This window comes from Chionomys nivalis, chromosome 1 (genome assembly GCF_950005125.1).
Source record: "Chionomys nivalis chromosome 1, mChiNiv1.1, whole genome shotgun sequence".
In the NCBI taxonomy this organism is placed as follows: Eukaryota; Metazoa; Chordata; class Mammalia; order Rodentia; family Cricetidae; genus Chionomys; species Chionomys nivalis.
In genome coordinates, this window is record NC_080086.1 from 28,239,955 (window position 1) to 28,266,168 (window position 26,214).

Consider the following 26,214-nt stretch of genomic DNA (forward strand, 5'->3'; position numbering starts at 1 on the left):
GAAGGCTCTTGCATTGGCCTTCCTCCTGCCTCATCCTCCAGCAGTGCTCTGAATGCAGCTTGAACCACCACTTCTTGCTTGCTGCACAGCCCTGTTTCACTAATACACCCAGCAGGAATTTTCTTATGGAGGAAACATTGTCATGAACCTCTCTTCATGCTCTGAGGTTGTATTATTGAGAGTGCCGCACACCACGCCCCCATGTTTGCACTCTATGCGCTAGACCCCAGTTCACGAGCTTCGGGCAAGGGGCTGGAGGTTGAGAAAACAGACGCAGAGACAGACCAACACGCAGACCTTTTAACACTGATACCAAAAGCCCTTCTTTAATAGCACCATGGAGGCTTAAATACACTGCAGTCAATGGCCAACAGGTGAAAATCCCATCCTCTGATCCTCTAACTAGGCACAGCTTCTAGTAACTTATATTAGAAGGTTCTAGGAGGGAAAAGCAGGTGAAGGCAAGGACTCATTAATCCCAACAGAGCAGTGTGGTAAAGTCTTCCCCATTTTCGCAATATGTAGGTGGAGTTTTTCTGTGTCCCGGCAGTCGCCCCCAAACAACCACAAGAGACTTAATATTAATGATAAATGGTCAGCCAATAGCTCAGGCTTATTGCTAGCTACTTTTACATTTTAAACTAACCCATATTTCTTATCTACCCTTTGCCATGTGGTTGGTGTTTTCTTTCAACATGGAACAATTGTCTTGCTTCTCTCTGCATCTCTCATGACTCCTGAGACTTTGCCCTTCTTGCCTGTGTCCTCTGTGTCTTGCTGTACCACCTATACCTCCTGCCTAGCTGTTGGCCAGTCAGCTCTTTTATTAAACCAGTCAGGAGGTACCTTAGCAAAGACACATCTTCACAGTGTCCAAAAAGATTATTCCATACCAATAATACGTGTTCTTCAGTTTGAATGTTATTTTTGTACATTGCAAATGTGGAGTCTGGTGCAAGGTACTAAATGATCATGGAGTAAATTTGGATTGAGTGAGGAAAGAACCAAAGATAAAGACTCTCTGTAAGTGTGCATTTATTTACCACGCTTGTTCAGTTTTTACATTACAGAGACAAACAAAAATCACCATCCTGAAGGTTCCTGGGTTTGGGGACTTCAGCAACGTCTTGCCCACAGATATAAATTTCAAAAATTTTGTTTCTCTGTGTATGTGGAGAGAAAAAAACAACACATTGATGAATATAATTCTAACTGGGTACTGACAGTAGGGTTTTCTGCAGTAAAGCAAACTGGTCGTGGTGGAGAACGGGGTCCATCGGATTTTCTTCCATAAGCTACGGTACACTTTGGTAAGGAAGTTAGAGTAGTCTTCCAGGGGCAGTGTGCCCATCCCAAGGTGCACGTTTCTGTGTTTTCATACCGTGGGAGAGGCTTGAGCTAATCTAACAAAAGTTCTGGGTAGTTTTGAAAGGAAAGAGGTCAGAGGAAGGCTTGCGGCAAGGAGTGCTGGTGCTCACCTGAACTGCAGGGGGCGCTGTATTCAGCGAAAGCCACTTCATCTGAAAGACGGAGAAAAATTTGAGAAGGGAAGTTTTGATGCGAGAGGGTTTTGTGGAGCGCAGTTGATGTTTTAGGACTGACCAATTTTCTCATTCAGGGCCTGGATGACTACTGAAAAGTCGTCTCTCTGGGGACATCAGACAAACTAAGCAGAGGAATTTCTCCCCTTGAAGCCACTGGTTGACACCTTTTTCCTGGGCCCGGAAAAGGCGCTTGTTGCCATGCCTGCGACCACAGTGAGTTCCGTCCTTAGGATCCACATGGCAGAAGGCCAGAGCCCCTTCTCCCAAATTGCCCTCTGACCTCCAGAGGCACTGTAACACGCCTCCCTCTCATGAAATAAATAAACAAATGTGCAAACACCGCCAGAGTAAATTACCCTGCGGAGGAAATCGAAGTGTGCCTATCCTACAGTGTTTGAGCAGAGTACCGGGGGTAACGTGTAGACCTGTAGCCTCTCAGATAACTTCCTATATTTCAGATTTCTTTCCTTCATTGTGTCTTGATCTCTTCTAGTCTGAAACATCTGTCACAGAAAACCCCCATTTAATTCCCCAGTTCTGGCTTTGCTCTCTCTCTTTGGTCATCAGTGACCACTCAGGCTATAATTCTCTCCCATCCTTTTATTCCTACTATAATTATTTGTATAATTCTTCATTGCTGCATTGTTATATTCAGAAGAAGATTTGTCTATCTTTTAACCTATAGACACGTCTTGGCAAAACGTTTGGTCCCTTGGGTTATATGGACCTGTTTGGTCCTGCATCATTGTTTGGACAAATAGGTAGGAACAAGACCTCGGTGGTTGAATAAGTTGAAATCTTATAAGTATTTGTCATACTCAAATTCTTTTATTAAGAGCTGATTTGGCCAGTCTGGCCTATATAATGTGTCACTGTCTCAAAAGTAATTATTTTAAAAACTGGGTGCGATGGTGTATGTCTGTAATATCAGCATTTGGGAGGCGGAGTCAGGAGGTTTGAGAGTTTGAGGCCAGCGTGGGTTATATAGTGAGAAGCTGTCATAAAGAACTCAAGCTCTTTAGGGTCCTTCCTGATCTCTTGCTCACCTGTCTCATAGTAGTCGTAGACTTTCACAATGGCAGGCTGCAGGTTCATTACTGGGATGTCTTGTTGAATGACGAAGGAGAAGGTCAGTGTCTGATTGGTCACCTGGCAAAGAGAGAGAAGTAAGTCCAGAATCTCTGAGGTGGCCATTGTTCTCCTTCCGCTCCACTCGGTCTTTGCGTTCTGAGAAGCAGCTTATGCGTTGGGTAGCATTTAACTCACAGTCACTGTGCTCCATAACGGCTCACACACATGGATGCTGATGTGGGTTTTAGAGCAGGGTCCTGAGGAACTGAAGCAGAGGCTCCTGGGAGTATGTGAGGCTTTCCTAGTCTATTAAACTATTCCAAAAATCCATATTCCTCCTTAATGTGTGACATAGGACATTTGGGACCCTATGGTAAGTCCGAGAATCCAGCAATGAGAAAAGAGAATTTAAAAATTACTTTTAAATTATTATTAGTGGTATTTTATTGTTATTATTATCATTATTAGTGTGTGTGTGCATGTGTGTGTGCATGTATATACCAGTGGTGGCCAAAACAGGGCATCAGTTCTACTGGAACTAGAGTTACAGGCGGTTGTGAGTTGGTGTGGACTCTGGGAACTGAGCTCTGGTCCTCTGCAAGAACAGTAAGTGCTCTTAACTGCTGAGCCACATCTCCAGGCCAGGGAAAGAGAATTTAAAATATCATCTAGTATGAACAGAGGGAAGGTGTCTCTACAAAAGGCTTCTGCTAGAATTGTTTTTCTCCTGCCTTGTGTTTCCCACAAAGACACGTCTGGGAGGCAGGAGGGACCCTCACCTGATCCACATAGATCAAGGCATTGCTGGTGCTCACTTCTGTTCTGCTCACGTGCTCTGACCTTTCAAGCTGAAAATGAGATAAAAACCTGTGTCACTGAAAAAGCAAAGGCCTTAGGGGGAGAAAAGGCAAATGAACCGTGGGATTGAAGGTGATAGAAAGGAGATGTCACCAATTCATTTAAATGAATTAGAAGAAACTTCCCTGATAAGAATGAAGATATATTCAGGAGACTGTGAAGGCCGCTCTGCCAGAGGCCTGACTTAGTGATGGGTATTTTTGACTTCTGTTTGAAGGTGAAGTAGTCCTGCATTTGCTAGTACTTACCAATTTCATCTTTTCTGTGCAAGTATCTTTCTCTGTACTCTGCTTTTGATCTTAGTTTGTTGTTAATTTTTATAGTTCTTAATTTTGGTATTTAATAATATTTCCCCTGAATCATTATTGACCAGGTTGATTATACTTTAAAAATTATTGTTAGCTAGACTGTGGACTCAGTGAACTCAGGCACTTTCTTATATTTCTCCTGCTGGCCTCTACCACAGTCCTCACCTATACTTACAATCATAAAAATCCAATTTTGTTAGATTAGTACTAATGTTGCTTTGATGCAAATTGGCATTATTGCAATCATGTTGGCATGCTCCTGGTCTGAGGAGACAGAAAATCCAAACATCTGGTCTACCTACCTTTTTCACTGTTGCTTTCAATGGAATGAAACCAGATACCATCTTCACATCAACAATCACCATGTTGGAGGCTGGGCGGCTCCCTGTGTAACTGCAGACCAGGAAAATAGATGAAGAAGTGATTTTAATACTTTGAATCTTTCCTCCATTGAGGTCCAGCACTAATTCCTGATAGGCCCTGTGTGATTTTTTTTCCATACCTCAAAGTACATGAGCTTCACTGTCAATATAAATAGTTCTGAAAATAGAATGAATAACAATATCATCTGGAGAGTTCATTAAAAATAGACAAATCCATGGGGCTTGCTGGCCAGTGAGCATAGTCTGCTTAACAAGTCTCAGGTTAGTAAGAGACCTTATCTCAAAAAGCCGGTATGTATGGAATCTGCGGACTGATGATTGATGTTGTCCTCTCTGTCTCTCTCTCGTAGGATTCCCCTTCATATGCTGTAAATACTATTGGTTAATAAAGTAACTGACTAAACTGAATGCTGGGAGAAAGGAGGCAGAGTCAGAGAGAAGCCTTGTAGCCCCCTCTGGAGACAGACGCTGGATGGAACTTTACCCAGTAAGCCACAGCCATGTGGTGATACACAGATTAATATAAATGGATTAAATTAATATGTAAGAGTTAGCCAATAAGAAGCAGTGATTTAAATAATATAGTTTCTGTGTGATTATTTTGAGGCTGAGCAGCTGGGAATGACCAAGCGGCCTCCTCCAACATTCTCCAACATATTCTCTCTGTCTCTCTCTCTCTCTCTCTCTCTCTCTCTCTCTCTCTCTCATACACACACACACACACACACACACACACACCACTGTTGTGGAATATTTGTCTAATGATGCAAAGATGTGTTGCATTCTTTTATGTTGCATTTGTTTAACTCTGTAAAGATGTGTTATTTTGTCTGCCTAAAACACTTGATTGATCTAATAAAGAGCCGAATGGCCAAGAGTTAGGCAGGAGAGGGATAGGCAGGGCTCCCAGGCAGAGAGAATAAATAGGAGGAGAAATCTAGGCTTCAGAAGAAGAGCAAGGAGGGAGAAAACGTCAAGAGGAGGATGCCAGGGGCCAGCTACTTGCTACACACCCAGCCATGGAGTAAGAAGGAAAGCAAGATATAAAGAATAAAGAAAAGTAAAAAGTCCAGGGGCAAAAGGTAGTTGAAGATAAACAGAATAATGTAAGTTGGAAAAGCTGGCTAGAAACAAGGCTAAGGCTGGGCATTCATAAAATAAGAATAAGTCTCAACGTATTTATTTGGGAGCTGAGTGGCAGGCTCCAAAAAGTGATAAAACCAATGACACGCGCCACACTGTGGCGAAACAAGATGATGGGGCACACTGTGGATGTCTTCTTTCTGTTCAAGAGACCTTCAGTTTTTGTAGTTAGCCTCCACTGCTGGTTGTATTTTATATTAAGCTTTTGACAAATGTCCAGAAGAATAGAATATCTTTTCCCCCTCTAGAAAAATGGAATCTTAAAAGAACAGGAAGGCTTGGCTTTGCTGGTGAAGAATAGTAGTCCACATTACCTATCTATTTTACTATGATAGCAGGTGAGAAAGGACCCCCAAAGTAGACTGATTAGAGATTATGATTCTATAATCTTTCATTGTTCACTTTGCTGAAGTCAAGTATTTTTTTTATAGACAAAGCAAAATTTTTTCTTTTCTTTTTGTTTTTAGATTTATTTCTTATGTATACATTGTTCTGCCTGCTGGCCAGAAGAGGTCACCAGATTGAAATCTAGTTGGTTGTGAGCTACCATGTGGTTGCTGGGAACTGAACTCAGAACCTCTAGAAGAGCAGTCAGTGCTCCTAATGTCTGAACGATTTCTCCAGCCCCAACAAAACAAAATCTTAATGAAGAAACTCGCTTTAGATATCTCTTGAACCCATTCTGTAAAGAGTTCTGGGAAGACAACACAGTAGTAGGAGGGGGGGGGGTGGAGGCAGAGAGAGAGAGAGAGAGAGAGAGAGAGAGAGAGAGGCTCATACCTGATTTCTAGTGAGATCTGGAAGCTGTTGTGGCCTTTGGGGTTATCACAGGTCAGAGGTACTGTCTGTACCCGCAGAGCGAATGCAGACTCCTGTTTCTCCAAGTGCACATTGTATTTCAGCGTTGTCTGATAAGTAGTGGGTAGAAATACTTTACCTCCATTGCACTGGGTCCTTGGACTGATTTCTCCCAGTTTGAGCATAATGTGTGCAGGTAAACAAAGGGAGACTTTCCATTTGGGGGAAGCAGGCTCACAGCTACATACCCACAACTTCCCCAGAATTTTACCTGAGTGTGCACACATCCTTCCCCTGACACGTTGATGTCATAGTTCCCAGGGATGTCTGGTAGTGAGACTTGCTGCAGTAACAGGCGGTTACTGTTCTCTACTTGGAACTTTCTGGAAAATGTTCCTGAAGACTGAATGGTCACCAAAGGAGTTTTCTGACTTCTGGTAAAAGTCGCTGCTCCATACATGGACAAAGCATGGAGAGCCACCACGGTGTCCTGCGAGGGATGAGTGTAAAAGTTCAGGGTAGCATCAGTGTGGAAGGGTTAGGGTTCTTCCTGAAGCTGTGACGAAAATATCACGAAGTTTTGTCTCCAGTTATTCGATCTCTAGACTTTAGGAAATATTTGAGAATCAAAGACATTCACGTAATTTCCCTCCTAAAACAGAGTGCCCTGGCAAATGCAGATTCCTGTCTAGCCAGTACAAAATAGAAATACAAATTAGATTTTTCTCCTAGCATTTGCTGGTTTCCTCCTCTGTCCCCGATGTCCATGACGATGCCCACCATCTCATTCCTGCTCTCATTGCCAAACTTTCTTCTGCACTTGATGAATAATCCAGAGACACCAACAACGTGACCAAGTGCTAGCCGCAATTCAATCTTATCAAATAAAAGAAACAACTACAATTTAATGTTGTCCTTCGTCACCTTGCTCCTCGGTGGCATACCCAATGGGGATGCACTTCATGCTCTAGGGAGGATCTCTCCCACAGGCTCCCTCCTTATCCCAAGTCAGCTCCAGATGCGCTCCTGATTGCACAGCCCAACAGGACAGAAATGTGCGGCAAGGGTTTTACTATTACAAGGCAGACTGCCTATTGAATGAAAGCGCAATAATTGGATTGCCAAGCAGGATCGCTAGTGCTGTGGAATTTTATTTCTACTTTAGAGGAGCCGGCCCTCTTACTGTACTTCTACGGAGATAAATTCTGCCACCAATGCCCCAGATACCCAGAGCATAATTTATAGATATTATGGTAGGTGTGTATTTTCTTTTTGAAAAATACTACTTCATGAGAATCATACTGATTAGTTGATAAAGCACATGGCTTACAGTCTTGATTATTTCCAACTGTCAAGAAGTTAAAACGGGCAGCAGGAGCTCCTACTAGCTTGGGGAAAACCTGAGGCCAATCTCTCCATACATAAGATTGGGAGAGTCTGTCAGGAAAAAGGAAACGGCCACTCCTCAGGGCAGCAGGATGATAAAAATGTCTGTTTGGTTCAAATAGCATCTCTTAGGTACTCCACGTGCTGTTCTAGGGTGAGGGATTATGTCTAGGAATCTGGACATTCCAGGCTTTTCCCCAAGGTTTTCTATCAAGGTTTGGGTCTGGGTTATAGGTTGTCAGCAGTGTAGGTCTGTTTCACTACAGGTGGTATGAAGAGAACTCTTGTGTCAGAACACAGGAACTAGGAAAGTTTATTATGGCATATATCATCCCCAACTTCCCACAGACCCAAAATATGAAAGAGTAATGTTGTTGTTTTTGTTCTCCTTTTCCTTTTGATTGTTCCTGCATCTCTTGTTCGAATCCCCTCGCTGCATGGGGACTCTGAAGAAAGTCACCAACCTGTGTGGAAGAGAAGCCGCCGTGGGAATTCTGCTGCTTTGTGAGCCACCTCACAATGAGCGTTGCCAAAGTCAGGTCCTCAGGGCTTGGGGCTGTCTGGGCAGTGAGGAGGGTGAGGAGGACGTAGGCGTTCATCTCCACTTCAGCAGAGGGAGCCTGCAGCTCGTACAGATAGTGCTCTGATTTTCTGGGTTTCTGAGGTCTTTCCCAATGGATGGAGTTGTCTTAGTGTAAAAACAGAGAAATAACAAAGTATGAGTAGTAAAGGAATAACTGTATGTCTATATCTAGAAAGAATAACTGTATGTCTATATCTAGAAAGAATAACTGTATGTCTATATCTAGAAAGAATAACTGTATGTCTATATCTAGAAAGAATAACTGTATGTCTATATCTAGAAAGAATAACTGTATGTCTATATCTAGAAAGAATAACTGTATGTCTATATCTAGAAAGAAGGAAATATAAAAGGTTGTGGCAGGTTTTAAAATCTTCATTCACGATATCCCCAGATTTATTAATCACCAGTAAAAACCTGCAGTTGGTGTGATAGGGTGCAATTGAGAAAATTATCTAGACAGAGATTCCTAAGGTATTGATTAAACTACATCCTCAATGCTGCTCTAGCAGAGTTGGCGAGAAGACAATAGCAGACATGATTCTTTCCCTCATTAACTCCCTCACACCCAGCAAAACATCACTTGGTCAGTGTTCAGTCCAAATGACTTAGGGAAGTTTCCTGTTGGTTTCAGAATTGCAGCTGAAACAGCAAAACCTTGAAGCATAATTTCCTTTTTTGTGTTCTTCCTATCTTTGCTCCTCCTAATTGGGTATATGTGTATCAGAGAGAACAGTTTTAAGTGTTAGCTACATTTACCTTTGTAATGGTAGTTGGAACTATATACATTCTATGGTGATACTACATGTGTTGATTTAGATCAATCTATGGGAAAACACTGAAGAGAAGCCGTTTATGTATAGAAGAAAGACTAATTTCCTAATGGGTCAGTCTAAGGAGAAACCTCGGTGTGCCATAGAGACGGAACTAACCTGTAATACTGTTTCCACACTCTGTACACTCCTGTTTCCCTCCAATGGAACTGGATGGAAGCGAACATGATAACACACACCCTTACCTTCTTTTATAGCTTCATTATCAAGTGATTTCAGGATTTCATTTCTCTTATCCTGGCTTCCTGCCAGAGCAAAAGCATAGGCCAGCAGTGCCTTGGTGTACACGAAGCTGCCATTTCCCCCTTGCTTTATTGTCTTCCAGGATGTCTCCAGGCAGGTCAGGGCTTTGGAGACAATGGGATGCTGTTGGCAGAACAACAACACCTGAGCAATGTGATAAATGGTCCTAGTAGGCCCTGGAGCAGACAGGGAGGATGTAGACATTTATGCTTTTCAAATCCATCCTTCTTTTCCCTCCCCTCTCCTCTCTCCCCCACTTCCTCTCTCCCTTTCTTCCTTCTTTCCTATCTCCTGTCACGGGTCTTCTTTCTTTCTATTCTTTATCTTTTGGGAGCCATTCATTGTTGTAGGAGTGCAGGGTCCCTTGTTCCATCCCGCCCGGCTACCTTACACCTGAAATAATCACACAGAAATTGTATTAATTAAATTACTGCCTGGTCCATTAGCTCTAGCCTCTTATTGGCTAACTCTCACATTTTTTTTAAATTCTTTTTTTTTTTTTATTTTTTTTTTATTTTTCGAGACAGGGTTTCTCCGTAGCTTTTGGTTCCTGTCCTGGAACTAGCTCTTGTAGACCAGGCTGGCCTTGAACTCCCAGAGATCCGCCTGCCTCTGCCTCCCGAGTGCTGGGATTAAAGATGTGCACCACCACCGCCCGTAACTCTCACATTTTGATTAACCCATTTCTATTAAATCTGTGTATCATCATGTGACTGTGGCTTACCAGCAAGATTCTAACCTACGTTAGTCTCAGGCCAGAGATTCATGGCGTCTGCCTGTCTCTGCTCTCTTCCTCTCAGAATTCTGTTCTGTCTTCCCCGCCTACCTGAGTTCCACCCTATCAACTAGGCCAAGGCAGTTTTTTTAATAACCAATGAAAGCAACACAAATACAGAAGGGCCTCCTACACCAATTCATTTTTATAAACTATATTCCACTTAAATAGAGACTAAAGGGGACAGTATTAGAGACTGTGGTTTTGGCTTGATTTTTGGAACATATCCAGGATTTCATGAAGCAGGTAGATGATCATTAATGGAATCTTAAAAATACAAAAGTGTTGTAGAAAAGAAATCTGCCACTTGGCCTCAGATGGGGTAGGAATGATATGGGATTATCCTTTGTATGCTGTGGATATATTTTATTACCATTGGTTAATAAAGAAGTTAATGGAAGCCCAGAATAGAGCAAGGTGGGAATTTCAAGCAGAGCTAGAGGAGAAAATAAGGCAGAGTCAGGGAGATGCCGTGTAGCCCTGGAGGGGACAGACACTGGTTGGAACCTTACCCAGTAGGCCACAGCCATGTGGTGATATGCAGATAATTTAAGATGTAGGAGCTAGCTAGAAATACGCTTCAGCTATTATGCAATTAGTATAGTTTCTGTGTGATTATTTTGGGTCTTGGTGGCCTAGAAAACAAACGAGCAGCCTCTGTCTACATAGGAAGCCATAGGCTTTACAGCCTTTTGGAAAGCTGGAGAAGCGATATGACACCTACCGTGTCTTTGAGTGAACTCTCCAGAAGAGCAATGGTTATGTAGGCAGAGAGGGTCACTTCATCTTCTATTCCACCCTGCAAACAAAAAGGAGTGAAATAAGTAGAATACACAGCAAGCAATTCATCAAAGATGTCTTCCCCCTTGTATTCAACAGAAAATTTCATTTATATCCTCATTAAGAGAAAGTATATTCCAAACCTAGAGGCTTCTTCATCCCAGCGCTAAGTAGTATGGCCTGACTTTCAAACGCTATTATTAGGTCACCATGATTATAAGTAGTTCAGAATAAGTCACCTTCATGGCATTGTTGAACAGCGATCCGGAGCTCCTGAAGCAGCCATTGTCTTGCTGTTGCTTGGAGAGCCAGGTGAAGGCATGGGTGATGTGTGTTTCATCGATGAAGATGAAGGCTCGAGCCTGGGCGAAAGACTTGAGCACGAAGGCTGTGAGCCTGATTGGGGAGGGCAAATGGGGAGATGAAGGCTTTTGTTCTGATGCAGCACCTTCACAGAAGGGTTTTCCGGGGTCTGGACCACACTGGTGTGTAATCAGTCTAAGGCTCTCTGAGTTCATGAAGCTGGGCAGTGCCTCTTGCTATTCTGAAGTAGTCTTCCATCCCTGGTCCTCTTGGATGTGGACACTACAGTGTGGTTCAGGTATTTCCTGCTTTGTTTTTTCATGGCTGCTCCCTCACTCCCTCTGATGCTTCCCTAACACCTGCACCCTCATCTTAGCCTTTCCCCGCCTCCCGGTGATTTTCTTTTGTGAGTAGGAATATCTTCTCTTCTGAAACCCCTGCACATGTTTCCTGCCTCAGAAATGACATCCCTCTCCTTGTCTTACCTCCTGTTTCTACCAGTCTCTGTGTCATTTGTCATCTGTTGGTTGTCTGCGTGTTTTATCTCAATAATACATTCTGGTGTAAAGCAAGGCTACATAAAGAAGGGTAACAGCTTTTCAAGTCTCGGTTAAGAGTGTCTTTGGAGCTCAGCAATATGTAGTCGGGTATTGACTGGTGAAAGATCTTGGGGAAAAGTGAAAAAAGTCAGCTTACTGAATTGAGTAGAGCAGGTGGTACAGAGTCAAGGCGGATGAGCCCTGAAACAGCTTCGGTTCTATACTTATGATTCGGGCTACCTCAGACATGCAGGCCCAGGCATCGGTTATAGCTCCGTGAAAGAAGATGCATGTGTAATTGTCATGAGGAACAAGAATTGAACAAGGCCTGACACAGAGTGGACTTTTCTTACCAAGTGTTTCCTTGGCCACCTCCATCCCCAAAGGCACTGTAGGAGCCGTCTTTGTGTTTGTAGTTCAGCTCCCTCTGATAGCCTAGAACGGAAGGCTTTGAGTGGGTTTTGAAGGAACTGAGGCCTCAGAGAATGACAGGATGTAAGTCTGAAGCTGGAGAGGCCCTCATATACGCTGGCTTATAGGACTGACCAATGAGAACACCACTCAGTTTCCCCTGTCCAATCCTTAGCCCATTTCTAGAGAGACTGTGCCCAAGATCAAAGTGAAGTTTTTGACTGATGTACTGACCAGCATTGAGGTACCCAATGGCCTCTGATTTGATCTTCTCAGTCAGCTGTTGTGTCTCATTCAGATATTTCAGTACGTAGATGTTAGGAGCAAAAAGGGCCATGTTCTGCTCCCCACAGCCAAAGGGCATGCGGAGAAGATTCTGTGTGTTTCTTATGGCTGAACTTAAGATATCACCTGGGAGAGAGAGATGTAATATTAGACAGAACAGTCATTATCTTCAAGAACAAAATAACGTTTTTAATAGACTTATTTCTCAATGATATGAAGGAATTTTAAGGGTGAGGTGTGCTAGGAACCCAGTGGATGTTGAGGGGATAGAAACAGAAGATGTCAAAGAGTTTACGTGTCATATTCCTGAAGTTACATTTGGAATCTGTGGGGACAGGGCAGTGGTGGTGACTCTTGTCCCCAGTCCTCCGGGGATGGGATGACTCACCCAGCACGGAGAAGTGGGCTCTGGCTGAGTCTTTCACTACCGCTGGTGGGAGCACCAGAGACACTTTTTCAGATATCCCAGCATCTTAGAATAAGCAAAACAAATGGGTAGATGGTTACCTCTGTTATCTGCATTTCTAAAGTCCCCTAAGGTAGTCACTTTAGAACTGTGTCTTAAGCTTTGACTTCTTGCCTCCCTAGAAAAATGATCTTGTAAATATTACAAATTCGCATTTCCTGGTACTGCTGGCTTGCCAAGCTCTGTTGCTTCTGCCTTCATCACCAGCTGTATTGAAGGAAAGCATCTCCAAAAGGAATTTCTGAGTCTCTTATTAATTATTAATTACTAATTACCTAATTTTTAAATAGACACATGAAAATGTGTTTCTTCATTGAATTTTGATGTAGATATTTTCTTCCTAGAGTTTTTTGTTTTGTTTTGTGTGTGAACTTTGACATCAGTGTTTTCTGGCAACAGGGAACCTCAATTGAGAGAATACCTCCATAAAATTGGTCTATAGGCAAGACTTGGGGAGTTTTCATTTGTAGGGATTGATGTGGCAGAGCCCAGCCCAGTGAGAGTGGTGCCTCCTCAGAGTGGGTGGTTCCCCCACGGCCTCTGGCTCAGCCCCTGCCTTCCCTTTAGGAAGGACTGCGAATGTGTACGATGGAATAAACCACTCCTCTCCGAGTCGCTTTTGGTCGTGGTGTTTTATGGCAACTATGGAAACCTGAAATAAGGCAGTGTATGGATAAAAACCCAGTGTGCCAGCATAAGCGAGTGGATGAACTAACTCTGAGCTGTCTTTTGTTTTTCCTAGGTCCCCCTGAGCTGCCTTGGGCGGTTTCACTGGTCACTCCCATGCTGCTGCTGGGGAGGGCTTCTCTATGGCAGGGGTGACGGCCAGGTTACCTCGTAATAAATAAATATCAGGAGAACCAGAATAGATCAATGGGAAGAATAGAGTTTTTCTTATCATGTCCTTGGCTTAAAAACAAAATCAGTCTCCAGTGAGGTCCTTCACATATGTCCTTTCATGGAAACTTTTAAAGGGGGTTAGCACAAGGTGACGAGTCTCTTCTACACACTCTATTGGTAGCTCTCACATGAGGGCAACCCCTTTACAAAGGCGTTTGCTCTATTTCATCTCTTTTGCTAACTTTCATATAATAATGGATTTTACATTAAGTTAAAACTGTTATTCCAATTTCTTTTTTATAATATTTATTTATTTATTTATTATGTATACAATAGTCTATCTGTGTGGGTTTGCAGACCAGAGGAGGGCAGCAGACCTCGTTACAGATGGTTGTAAGCCACCATGTGGTTGCCGGGAATTGAACTCATGACCTTTGGAAGAGCAGGCAATGCTCTTAACCACTGAGCCATCTCTCCAGCCAGCCCCTCCAATTTCTTTATTCTTTTGACAGACATATTTTGAGGAAGCACTACACCACTCAATAGTGCAGGTGCTGGCAGAGTAGACATTATTGTGAGTGAGCAGCCTCTGCCTTCATGCTGGTCCCTCATAGGAAACAGAGAGCTTCCCTTGTGAGATACATTACTATATTTCTTTGTAATAATATGCCCAGTGAGGAGCACAGATGAAAGAACAAGCCATAAATGCAACCACAAGAGAAAAATATTATATTTAGTGTTTACTACACATCATGATTTAGCTTGGCTAATGTATGGAATTTATTCAGACATAAAAATAATTCTTTTTATTTATGATCTAATACAATACAAATATGGTCCTTCCCAAGATATTTTCTGCATTTTTTCTCTTATTAGGAAGTTTTTGATTATGACCTCTTCTTAGCTATTCCCTAGCTATAGCATTCTAAGTATTGAGACGGACTGGACGAGAAGGTTTCTATGTTCCAAAGAAAGGGGCTACAATGAACTCTGAAGTCCCCGGCAGAACTATGACCACACTCCTGACAGCTGCATCAGGTAAGTAAAGATCTTGATAATTTATGTGACTCAGTTTGGTTATTTTTTAGTGGTTATAAGGTATACAGCATCTTAGTTTTCTTTTTTATTATTAATTTTTTTGTTTATTTTACATACCAGCCACAGTTTCCCCTTCCCCCCTCTCTTCCCATTCCTTCCCCCCACCTCCCACTCACCCTCCATCTGTTCAGAAAGGGGCAGGCCTCCCATGAGAGTCAACAAAGCACGACATATCAAGTTGAGGCAGGGCCAAGTTCCTCCCCTGGCATCAAGACTGGGCGAGGCATCCTAGCAAGGGGAACTTCCAAAAAGGCAGCTCATGTGCCGTGGATAGGTCCCTCTGCTAGGGGCCCCACAAACATACCAAGCTACTCAACTATCCTGGTTTTCTTATAGGAATATTTCAAGAGATGTAAGTAGACGATATAAGCTATTATCTTATTGCTGTTTTGAAGGATTCTCACCTGATGCACAGAGCAGTGAACTGAAGGTATGTTCTTTCTTAATTCCTTCGGGCTTGGACAAAAAGATAGAAAGTTCAGACATGAGAAATTACTGAGTGTGTAAACACAAAGATGCTGGAGACATTGTTGTGTGTGTGTGTGTGTGCACACGCACATGTGTGCGAGTGTGTGAACAACTTCTTTACTTTCGGGGCTAGTGCTGGAATTAGATGGTCTAATATATCAGGAATGGCATAAACGTTTGAGGATGTGGGCATGCCAGGTTAAAAAGAAGGTAATAAGGAACGATAATAAAGACAAAAGGGATGGCCTAATAGGAGCAGAGAAAGAGGTGGAGCTTAAGAAGATAAACTGGCACAACCCATCCCCTCTGAGCTCCAGTCAAGAGACTAGGAGGGGGAGGAAGGCAGAACCCAGTGATCTGAAAGCGTGAGCTTGCCGCTTGCTATGAGCTATCTCAAGGTCACGTGCTATTGCTTTTCATTTTTCATCTAAACACAATCAACATTGCTCCAGTCTCAGCACACTGCCAGTCAAGGGACATTACTCACTTCAACTATCAAGACTTTGACAACTGTGTCCTTTCTCCCAGTTTCAGGAACTGTGGCCACCTCAGAACCACAAGGCTCTGGGGACTGTCGCGCTTCCGCAGTCACGGAGAAGTTCACATTCCCTGAAACACACACAGAGCTGAGCTCAGTTGTGCCCGGAACTTGGCACCTTCCAAACCCCAAGAGCTGCAAAGCATCCTCAGGGCTATGAGCAGGTCGAGGGCTTGTCCTATATTTAAGATGGTGAGCACGGGCCAGAAGCAGCAGTGATGGAGAGCTTGGGGGCCTCGTGAGAAGAGGAAAACGTAAGAACCTTTCCTGCAGTCACCATTTCTGCAGAGAGTGCCCTTACGGAGTTCTCACTTACCTAATGATTTGGGAGTTACCAACCAGGAAGTGGTGTGCCTCCCATTGGCACAGAGGCAGTGAGAATCTTGGTCTTTTGCCACTGGGACAGCTGAGAAATCAGGGGAGTCTTCCAGCAGCACACCCACCTGTGGGCCCACATGGGCAAAGAAAGAGCAAAGATGTCACCATAGAGGGACAACGTATTATGTGTGGGTGGAGGTAGGTGGAAGGCTGTGGAGTGTAGGAGTGGAACACACGTGCCTAAAATGTCACATATGCTGACACAGAACGCTTGCATAGATTTCACGCATGCACATACGTGTTGAGAGTTTTATTTAGCTATCATCTACACAAATAACTAGAGAGATAATTATATATTTCTCTATTCATATTTGTTGTATTTTGATGGCAAATATGTATTTACTGTAGTAGATTTTTAACTGCGATATTAAAGTACACATCTACCTCTAGTGAAGAAATCCTCTGCAGAACAACATGTCATTTTATCCCGACAACAGCCTAATATAACTATATGGACCATATCTTTTGATTATATCCAGAGGACACATGGAATATCCAGTGTCATCTGTCAGACTGTGTCTGTCAGTCTGTATGTACTATGTAAGTAGTGTCCAAATCACCTAATACACTTTATGTGGTGTCCATATTGTTAAACAACTCTTTGCTGTATATACGTAACTAGAGTCTGGGAATTTTTTAAGTATTAGGAATTGGTGCTGATGGGTCTAATACAATCTTTTCTTCTCTTTATTTCTTCTTTCCATTTAATTCTTAGCTAAGACTTACACACACTCATTTCCCTTTTTCTCTCTGGTCATACTTAATTTGGAAAGGTCTTCACCCGGATGCACTTTTGGAGGTAGTTCAGCACAGTGGCCTTGAGCGTGAAGGCTTCTCCACGGATCACAGAGTAGGGCATCGTGAGCTCCACGAAGAAGGGCTGGAAGGCTTGGAAAGACACCACAGGAGAGAGGCCAAGTCCAGTGTCATTGGACAGGCAGAGGGCTCCGGCCTTCCACTCAGTGATGGTGTCAGGGACGGTCACTTCCAGGTCAGCTACTCCTGATGAGCTGGGAGGGTGAGAGTGTGAAGCTCAGAAAGTGAGCGTGTGAATTAGTTATTTCTGAGATGGCGGCCAACGAGTGTGACCTAACGCCATCACCAGTGAGTGTGAACCAAAGCCACCTCTTTGAGTCCTTCAAAGGAATGATGGGAGGAGCACAGCATGAACAGGACTCCACATGGAGAAATGAAATCTTTCTGTAGTCTTGTTTTCCCAGCTCAACTATTGGCTTCCTGACACCTCAAAGTCTGGATGTTAGTGGAAATTTGAACACAGATTCGAAGTTGTCTCTGAACACCCATCTCCAAAATACCATATAACAATTTTATGACCTACGTGGTGGTCTCCACATAGCCATCTAGTAGTCTACTCCATGTAGGACTGCCTTACTTACTACTCAGTATGTTCCTGAATGGTTTTAAGGATCAGAAAGGTATATGATAATTTTTATGTGATTTTTTTGGGAGTGATGGAAATGCATACATTTTATAATTAATGGGTTGATATGCTATGATCATCTAAATTAGTGATTTCCTTTGTTGATGATAGAGATTATTTAGGGAAATACTAGAAAATAAAGAAATAATTTTTTTATGCCCAGTCCAAATCCTACAGATGGAAATCACTTACTTTACTGTGACTAAATCCCAGATCCAGGTCTCAGGAAAGTATTTTCGAATGGTCTCGGTAAGTGGATCTTCACGAGGTGGATCTTTGCGAGGTGGATCCTCACGAGGTGGATTTTTAAGTTTTGCCTTATGCTTGGGTTCTTTCGGGAGAGCCACACTCTTAAACATGGCAAGAGGCGCTATGAAGTTACAGTGGAGGAGATGAACAAAGTACTGAGTACAGTGGGGTACAATGGGACACAGTGTGCAAGGTAAACGTAGCTTAGTTTTCAGTTTCGTCTTGACTGTTACATGCTACCACAACAACTCTGGACATGATACATGGAACCACTCATTTTGGTGGAGGGTGGGCAACATCTTTGTCAAAAGTGGAAACTATGAAATCCTGGAGAAAACATCCTAGTGCAGTTGGAGTTTGAAGGAAGCACAATGCATATTTTCTTGGGTTGGATAGTCAGGGAATGCTTACAGATATAATGTTCCCTCTAGGAGAAATGAAGAGCCATAAATACTAACTCCCAGGCAACAGATCCTGTGGCTAGAATGAGAATCACTTCAGACCAGTGCTGAATGATAGCTACATTATCAACAGAGACTTTCTTGGGATGCTTTTTTTTTCCCTCTAGATTCTAGATCTGTAGGATTAACCCATTATTTTAATAGGTTTTGATTTATATACAAACTGAGGGAGGTATAGGTACAAACTCTTGGATCAGAAATATACACATTGGAGCTGGGTGGTGGTGCATGCCTTTAATCCCAGCACTTGGGAGGCAGAGGCAGGCTGATCTCTGTGAGTTCAAGGTCAGCCTGGTCTACAAAAGCTAGTTCCAGGACAGGCTCCAAAGCTGCAGTGAAACCCTGTCTCGAAAAAACAAAACAAAACAACAACAACAAAAAAAGAAATACACAATGGAAAAGTCCATATCAAGGTTGTGTGTGTGGGTGGGGGAAAATTGGCAATGCAAAGGAAGTTTATTATTCAAGAAACATTGGCAAGAAATGCAAGGTTTAAAGGTAGGGACAGAGGGTATGTGCTCTGCTTTTTCTAAGAACAAGTATACATGCAGATTCAGTTAAGACTTTGCCTAAATGTTTCCCAATGGAATCTCAGCATTGAAAATCTCTCTCTCTCTCTCTTTATTTTTTTAGATTTTATTTATTTATTAAGCCGCGCCAGGTGAGGGATGGACATTCATGGCGAATCTCTCTCATTTTTAAATAAATATACACACAGACAACTTCATTTCTACAGGTCCTCTGTGATGGCTACAACCTCTAACCTGTCTTTCTGTTTGCCTTTGATTACTTCGTGATTTCTAGTATCTAAGTTCTTCACTCATTACTTTAAACATCTCCAGGGAGTTGCCCAAATTATCCAGTGTCTAGAGTAGTCACAGTGCCTTAGGTCCTGTTACTTTTAGAAACTGATAATGATATTTCAATTTCTTTTTGAATCAGCATGAGGAAAATTAATACCATCCAGTCAGAATTATTTTTAATTTATGTTAACACACATGTAAAAATAAATTTTAATATTTAGAATATAAATAATAATGAAGATGGGTATTCAAGATTTCAAGTTATATTGCAGAGGTATAGTAATAAAACCAGCATGGTACTGGTTTTGGATACTATACATGCTCTACAATTATAGACATGCAGACTAATGGAACAGAACACAAGATCCAAACGTAAGTTGATGTAATCACAGCCATCTGATCGTTGACATAGATGCCAAAACACACACAGAGGGAAGGCAGCATTTTCAACCACTATGCTGTGAAAAGTGGACGCTCACATATAGAAGAAAGAAAATAGACCTATGTCAATGACCCGGCACAAATATTAACTCCAAATGGATCAAGGACCTCAACATGAAATCCGAAACTGCTAGAGAAGAAACGAGAGCAGTAACCCTGTGAAACGGATGTGCAGGAAGGGGACTTTTACAGAACAACCATCAATTAGTGGGTAAGGTCAATAACTGACGAACGGGATCTTACAAAGCTAAAACGTTTCTGCACAGTGAAGGAAACCATCAGCCAAGTGAAGCGGAAGCCCACGGAGTGGGAGCTATACATCTGACACAAACAGCCCGATTTTAAAATGGACTGTGGGTCTAATCACAGTTTTCAAAAGAAATAAAAATGGCCAAGAAATAGCTTTGATAACACTCATCACACTAGTCATTAAGGAAATTAAAACAACGTGGAGATTTCATCTCACCCCAGTTAGACTAGCCAACAGAACAACTGACACCAGAAAGGACATAGGGAAACGGAAACTGTCATTGGCTGATGATGGAAACGCAAAGCCGGTGACGCCCTCTGGAGGTGACTCACAGGAGAGGGAGGGGAGGGTTTCTAATGGCTAGCCTTGCTTGAAGGCAGGGGAGTGTGCATCTTGTGACTTATGTGCTTTGGTTTTGCTGTCTTCACCCCTGTCTGCAGTGCCTAGTCTTTTCCTTCTCCTCTTCATCTGCAATACTTAGGAAATTCTCTTCACCTCTCATGAAATGTCTACAAAAGTTCTTCACACTTCACATAATGATTCTCTATTACAGTAACTATTGCATCTTGTCTTATCTGTCTGTTTAACAAGGAAGGAAGAACCCCGGTTTTTAACTTCCTCCTAGCATCAGCAAACATTTGGGCACATTTTGTATAGGTAAGTTTGGCTTCTTTCTCTCTTATTTGGATACTATACATGCTCTACAATTTTATCATCTTTGATAAATAATTCACATTTATTTTATTCTGAAAATACATGTTGATTTGTTATTTTACCTGCTGCCAACAGATGAAAATATTTATGCTCAAAACATATTGTACGAAGTTTGATGTTCAAGTTGGTGAACGCCTTTAAGCCTATGTCCTGGAAAGAACATTATTAATCACATAAAATATCTCAAAATTCTGAAGACACTCAATGTGTATAAAAATTATAGTAACTAATTCAGATACAGGTTAATTCCTATTAAAATTGTGTTTTTTCATACTCTTTAGAGAGTGTGGTGAGGAACACAGAATTCATAGTGAGGCATATGTTCTGACCTTCTGTCTGATACAATGCCCTGTTATTTAAAAAAGTCATTCATAGCCATGTACAGTGGTACATGCCTTTAATCCTAGCACTTGGTGTAAACAGAGACTGCACATTCTTTTCTCAGCCACCCAGACCCAAATAATCACATAAAAACTATATTAATTGCTGCACTGTTTGGCCAATGGCTTAGGCATATTCCTAGCTAGCTCTTATATCTTAAAGTAACCCATTTTTATTAATCTGTATATTGCCACTAGGCTGTGGCTTACAGGTGCTGGCATGTTATTCCTTTGGAGGTTACATGGTATCTGCCTGACTCTACCTTCTGCTCAGATTTTCTGATTTGCTATATCTTCCCTGCTATAGGCCAAAGGGCTTCTTTATTAACCAATGGCAATAAAACATATCCACATAAGCATACAGAGGGGAATCCCACATCAACTTGGGATGCAGAGGCAGGTAGCTCTCTGCTGCGAGATATTTGGTTACATTGTGTAAAGATATGTCACTGTGATTAGTTTAATAAAAACTAACTAGTCAATAGCCAGGCAGGGAGGGAAAGTAGGAAGAGAAACTTAGTTGTGGGGAGGGAGAAGAAAGAGAAAGAGATGCCAGGGGCCAGCCAGTTAGACACAGAGGAAGCAGTAAAGCAGAATATACAGAAAGAAAGAAAGTCCAAGGCAAATGTAGATAATTAGAAGCAGGTTAAATTAAGTTATAAGAGCTAGTGGAACAAGACCAAATTTAAAACTGAGCATTCATAATAGTTGATGGAGGAGTTACTTTCACTTGATAAAGAAACTGCCTTGGCCCATTTGATAGGCCAGCCCTTAGGTGGGTGGAGTAAACAGACAGAATGCTGGGAGAAAGAAGCCGAGTCAGTCAGTCACTATGATTTTCCCACCCGACACAGACGCAGGTTAGGATCTTACCAGTAAGCTACCACCTTGTGGTGGTGCACAGATTATTAGAAATGGGTTAATCTAGATTTGAGAGATAGCCAGTAAGAGGCTAGAGCTAATGGGCCAAGCAGTGTTTAAAAGAATACAATTTCCGCATAATTATTTCGGGTGTAAAGCTAGCCAGGTGGCAGGACACAGCCTGCCGTTCTTACAACAAATAGTAAGTCTCTGTGTCTTTATTTGGGGACTGGCTTGTAGGACAGAGAAAGTCTCGTTACAGAACTCTGTGAGTCTGAGGCCAGCCTGGTCTACAGAGTGAGTGCCAGGACAGACAGAGCTACCTAGTGACAGCTTATTTCAAAAATCCAGAATTTATTTTTTAAAAAATGCCACTTATTCACTCTGTGCCTAGACTGGACACTTTCCAAGATGCATTGTTTGCAATGCTTGTATTGAATCCAAGAACCATAACACATAAGGTCTGCTAGTGACTTATATCCTTGATCTGACTTTGCAATTCTTTACTAGTTTAACTCTTCATTAAAGCTAAAAATCATAGCTCAGCACGTTAATGGGTAATACTGCTTACCTCCACAAATTTGTAGACACCCTTCTCAAGTCTGTGTAAGTATACGATATTATGATTAACTTTATCATCTCTAGTCCACACACACGGTTCATCGAGTAGCTGATCCAAAGTTTGAGGGAGGTTGATTAACTTCATCTCTGGCAGACTGTATATCTGTAAGAAACAAGGGAACCTCTTTCTTGGGCTTTCTTGGAAGACACTCACAAAGAGAAAAGAATCAGTATGATCACTGCAAATCACTTCTAGAATGTTCGATGATCCCTAAGCGAGGTTTTCTAAATATTTTCTATTGAAGAGTGCTTTAATTCTGAAGGTGCTCACAATATTTAGGAAAAGACTAAAAATACTCCACATATTAAAAAAAGAGGTATGAACATAAATCCTGCATATTATATTTGAGAATGATACAATTTTAACATATTAATATAAAACATTAAACACTGAGGAATATGTTTATGCTACTTCAACCATTCAATACATATAAAATACCAAGGTTGGGCCGGGCAGTGGTGGCACATGCCTTTAATCCCAGCACTCGGGAGGCAGAGGCAGGTAGATCTCTGTGAGTTCGACCAGCCTGGTCTACAAGAGCTAGTTCCAGGACAGGCTCCAAAACCACAGAGAAACCCTGTCTCGAAAAAAACAAAAACAAAACAAAACAAAAAAATAAAATACCAAGGTTGTATATTTCAGTCTACTGGAATACTATAAAAACAAACAAATAAGACAGAAGTTAAGTTAGTCAATGTAAAAAGCCTGAAGAGATCTGAATGAAGAATTTGCTACATATTTTTTTCCTAAAATTCAGGGGAAAAAATTCAAAATAAAACAAACCCAAGCCAACTCCATCTTTGACAGAAGGATGCATTCAAGCCTTCAAACGGCACTTCACAGGATTAGAAAGAGGTCGAGGGGGCTGGAGAGATGGCTCAGAGGTTAGGAGTACTGGCTGCTCTTCCAGAGGTCCTGAGTTCAGTTCCTAGCAATCACATGGTGGCTCACAACCGTCTATAACGAGAGCTAGTGCCCTCTTCTAACATGGAGGCAGAACACTGTATACATAATAAATAAATAAATCTTTTTTTAAAAAAGATGTTGAAGGAGCTGTGGGCTGCGGTCCTGCCGCCCGGCTCCCAGCTGCCTGGCTAGCTTATGCCCCGAAATAACAACACACAAATTGTATTCATTTAAATACTGCTTAGCCCACTAACTCTAGCCTCTAACTGGCTAATTCTCATATTTTGACTAACCCATTTCTAATAACCTGTGTAACGCCAGTCTTACCGGGAAAGATTCAGCATGTCTGATCTGGCAGCTTGCTTCATCGCATCTGCCCTGGAGAGGAGTGGCATGGCGTCTGAGCACACACACCTCCCAGCATTCTGTTCTGTTTACTCCACCCACCTATGTTCTAACCTACCAGGCCAAGCAGTTTCTTTATTAATTAACCAATGACCTTCCTCCATCAAAAAGAGGCAGAGGGACTGCAGGTGATGTGTCCAAATGGGAGTGCATCTCGTGTTAGCAGCCATAGGAGATACTGGGAACATACAAGCAAGTTTGCCAGACTTTGCTGGACCCAGCCTGGGCAGTGGAGGATGGGAGAAGTCAAGGCTAGGAGAAGAAGACAGGAGGTAAAGGCTTGCCAACCCAGTGTGCTCCGAACCTGTGTCTCTGAGACATGAACTTTTCTTGGAATGGGGTGGTGTCTGGGCAAACAAAGCTCACAAACTGACTTTTGTCTTTGGTGGCTCCCTTTGAAAGAACAGACTGGCTTGCTTATAAAGTAGCAGCACAGCCAGTCATGTGACAGACAGGGTCACCCAAGCCCAGACCACAGGACCAGCTTCAGTTCCCTATGAACACACTTTTAATTCTTCTGCTGATTTCCAGTGTTAATGACAGAAATCAATATAAGCAGAGATAAGAGAGTTGAGGAAAAAATAGTAATTAGAAACCAAATAATAAAACAAAGCCTCCAAAGAAAAAAGAAAGGAAGAAATAAACAAAAACTATAAAATTCTCACCAAGATATGACGCATTGTATCCATGCAGCAAACTCAAGACTATTTAAAATCTAGAGCAGGGAGAAATAGGTTTGGACATAGAGCTAATTTGCAACAAAATATTTAAAAATATGAAAGGTACATCTGAAGGAAATTGCTCAGAAAATAGAAAAACCCAAAGATAACCAGGGTAAAAGAAAGACATTAGATGATTTACTTAAGACACCTATCATCTGTCTAAAAAGAACAATAGAATGACAGAAATTGATAAGAATTGAAACAAAATCTTAGAGGAGAAGCAAATTAGTCTGTCCTTCCAGGTTTTAAACTTGGGATCACTATGATCTCAAGGGACTGAGAATTTAGAGGTCTGGATATATATGTGGGGAAATTCATATCTTATTTTCTTAGGCATTTAACAGAAATTGCCTGACTTGTGAATCAATTAAACAGCCACACACATGCACACACCTACTAGCAAGATTATGACTTTTGACCAGATGCAAGATGAGAGATGTTTTCACCTTATGTTCAGTTCAGCCAGGTAGTCTGCAGAGCTGTCTGCACCACCCTTCGTCAGGACTCGAGTGGATATTTAAAAAATATGGCCAGCTTGATCCAAGTGACAGAACCGGGCAATGATTGCGCAACCGGTACTCAGGAACCTACAGCCTCTGAGGAGGGAACTCATATTTTCTAAGTTCAGAGGCCCCGGCCGAATGTAGGCTCCGGAGTTCTCTATATACCCTTGGCTGACAGTCAGTGTGTGGGAGGATGTGAGTTAAGACAGTCCACAGTAAAACAGGAGTGTTCACGACATCTCTGCTTCAACGCTTCCACGCTTTAACTCGTTCGATGATGATTTGTATTGATATTGTGGCTTATGTGGACTGTTATTTCATAGAGGGCATATTTTTTGCAACTGTCAATTCTTGCCTTCTTACATGTTTTATCTCCTGCACTTAAAACAGTACTGTCAGAAAAGACCCACAGGCTCACCAGGACACAGTGAGAACCCATAGCTCCCCACGGCCTCACATGCTAGTGAATATTCTGGAGGTCAGATACAAATAAAAGATCTTAAAAGATTACAGAGAGAAAATAAATAAAATAAAAGATGCAGAATTAATGGCTTTGTGCATTTTAGCACTAACGTAGGAAGATATAAATTCAGAGACCCAATGTCTCCCAAGTTCTCAGGGAACGTGATTTCTTAGCTGACGTTTTGCCCCATTTCAAAGTATTAATTATTACTGTAAGTACAGATACTTAGAGCTGAAAAAGAAGTTCGTCTCTGATTCCCTCTTCTCAGAACAGTCACCACATGCTTAAAGCCCATGGGAGTCAGCGGCCTGAAAAGAAGTCATAGCAAGGTAGAAAACAGTGAACCAAATACAGGGAATTTTGAAGGAACTTCCCCGAATAGGGGTGAACACTTGTGTTACAGAAGTCATCCAGGAAGAGAGCAGCAGGGTGACAGAGCGCTCCAGTGGGGACAACAGAAGAATTGCCAGAGAACTGGAATTGAGCGAGGGGGAGGATGACCCTAAAGCAAAGATGAAAAGGAATGATTATATGTCAGGACGTATGAATACAAATGAGGAGAAATACGGCCACAGCACACCATCTGACTTAATAACGAGCCATAATTTTTGGTTATAGAAATGAAGACTTTCTAAGAATTTGATACAGTAATCATATAGTTCTGTAGGCAAGATGAAGATAGGAGGGGTCTGCCTAATCAGTTTTATCATGCTGCTTTATAGTAAAAAGAATAAAGAGATAATGTTAAAAATGAAGGAAGGCCAAGACTTTCAAAGACTAACAGAGAATGTGAAATAAAATATTTAAGAACTAGCTGTAATCATTGAAAGAATGAACAGCTAAAATCATGGGTAGCTCAGGGTGGAGACCAGCCCAAGAGAGGGAGGAATGATAATATGAGCAAAAGGGTCAAGACCATGAAGGGGATAACCACAGAAACACCTAACCTGGGCTAGTGGGAG

The 26,214-nt window shown here is 42.1% G+C and overlaps 1 protein-coding gene across 1 annotated transcript in view; it reads right to left on the bottom strand.

Moving 5' to 3' along the window:
* Nucleotides 1–212: 212 nt before the first annotated feature.
* The window catches only part of LOC130870526 (murinoglobulin-1-like), a 56,835-nt gene continuing 30,833 nt past the window's right edge, over nucleotides 213–26,214 (bottom strand). The window contains exons 16-36 of the mRNA XM_057763357.1: nucleotides 22,203–22,355; nucleotides 20,453–20,540; nucleotides 17,665–17,842; nucleotides 16,813–17,041; nucleotides 15,970–16,096; nucleotides 15,603–15,724; nucleotides 15,052–15,103; nucleotides 12,632–12,715; nucleotides 12,193–12,369; nucleotides 11,901–11,982; nucleotides 10,945–11,101; nucleotides 10,650–10,724; nucleotides 9,093–9,273; nucleotides 7,956–8,179; nucleotides 6,377–6,595; nucleotides 6,088–6,215; nucleotides 4,084–4,174; nucleotides 3,395–3,463; nucleotides 2,591–2,693; nucleotides 1,485–1,520; nucleotides 213–238 (exon numbers count right to left, since the gene is read on the bottom strand). Coding sequence (XP_057619340.1) covers nucleotides 213–238; nucleotides 1,485–1,520; nucleotides 2,591–2,693; nucleotides 3,395–3,463; nucleotides 4,084–4,174; nucleotides 6,088–6,215; nucleotides 6,377–6,595; nucleotides 7,956–8,179; nucleotides 9,093–9,273; nucleotides 10,650–10,724; nucleotides 10,945–11,101; nucleotides 11,901–11,982; nucleotides 12,193–12,369; nucleotides 12,632–12,715; nucleotides 15,052–15,103; nucleotides 15,603–15,724; nucleotides 15,970–16,096; nucleotides 16,813–17,041; nucleotides 17,665–17,842; nucleotides 20,453–20,540; nucleotides 22,203–22,355 — 2,601 coding nt within the window. The remainder of the gene's footprint in view (nucleotides 239–1,484; nucleotides 1,521–2,590; nucleotides 2,694–3,394; nucleotides 3,464–4,083; nucleotides 4,175–6,087; nucleotides 6,216–6,376; nucleotides 6,596–7,955; nucleotides 8,180–9,092; nucleotides 9,274–10,649; nucleotides 10,725–10,944; nucleotides 11,102–11,900; nucleotides 11,983–12,192; nucleotides 12,370–12,631; nucleotides 12,716–15,051; nucleotides 15,104–15,602; nucleotides 15,725–15,969; nucleotides 16,097–16,812; nucleotides 17,042–17,664; nucleotides 17,843–20,452; nucleotides 20,541–22,202; nucleotides 22,356–26,214) is intronic.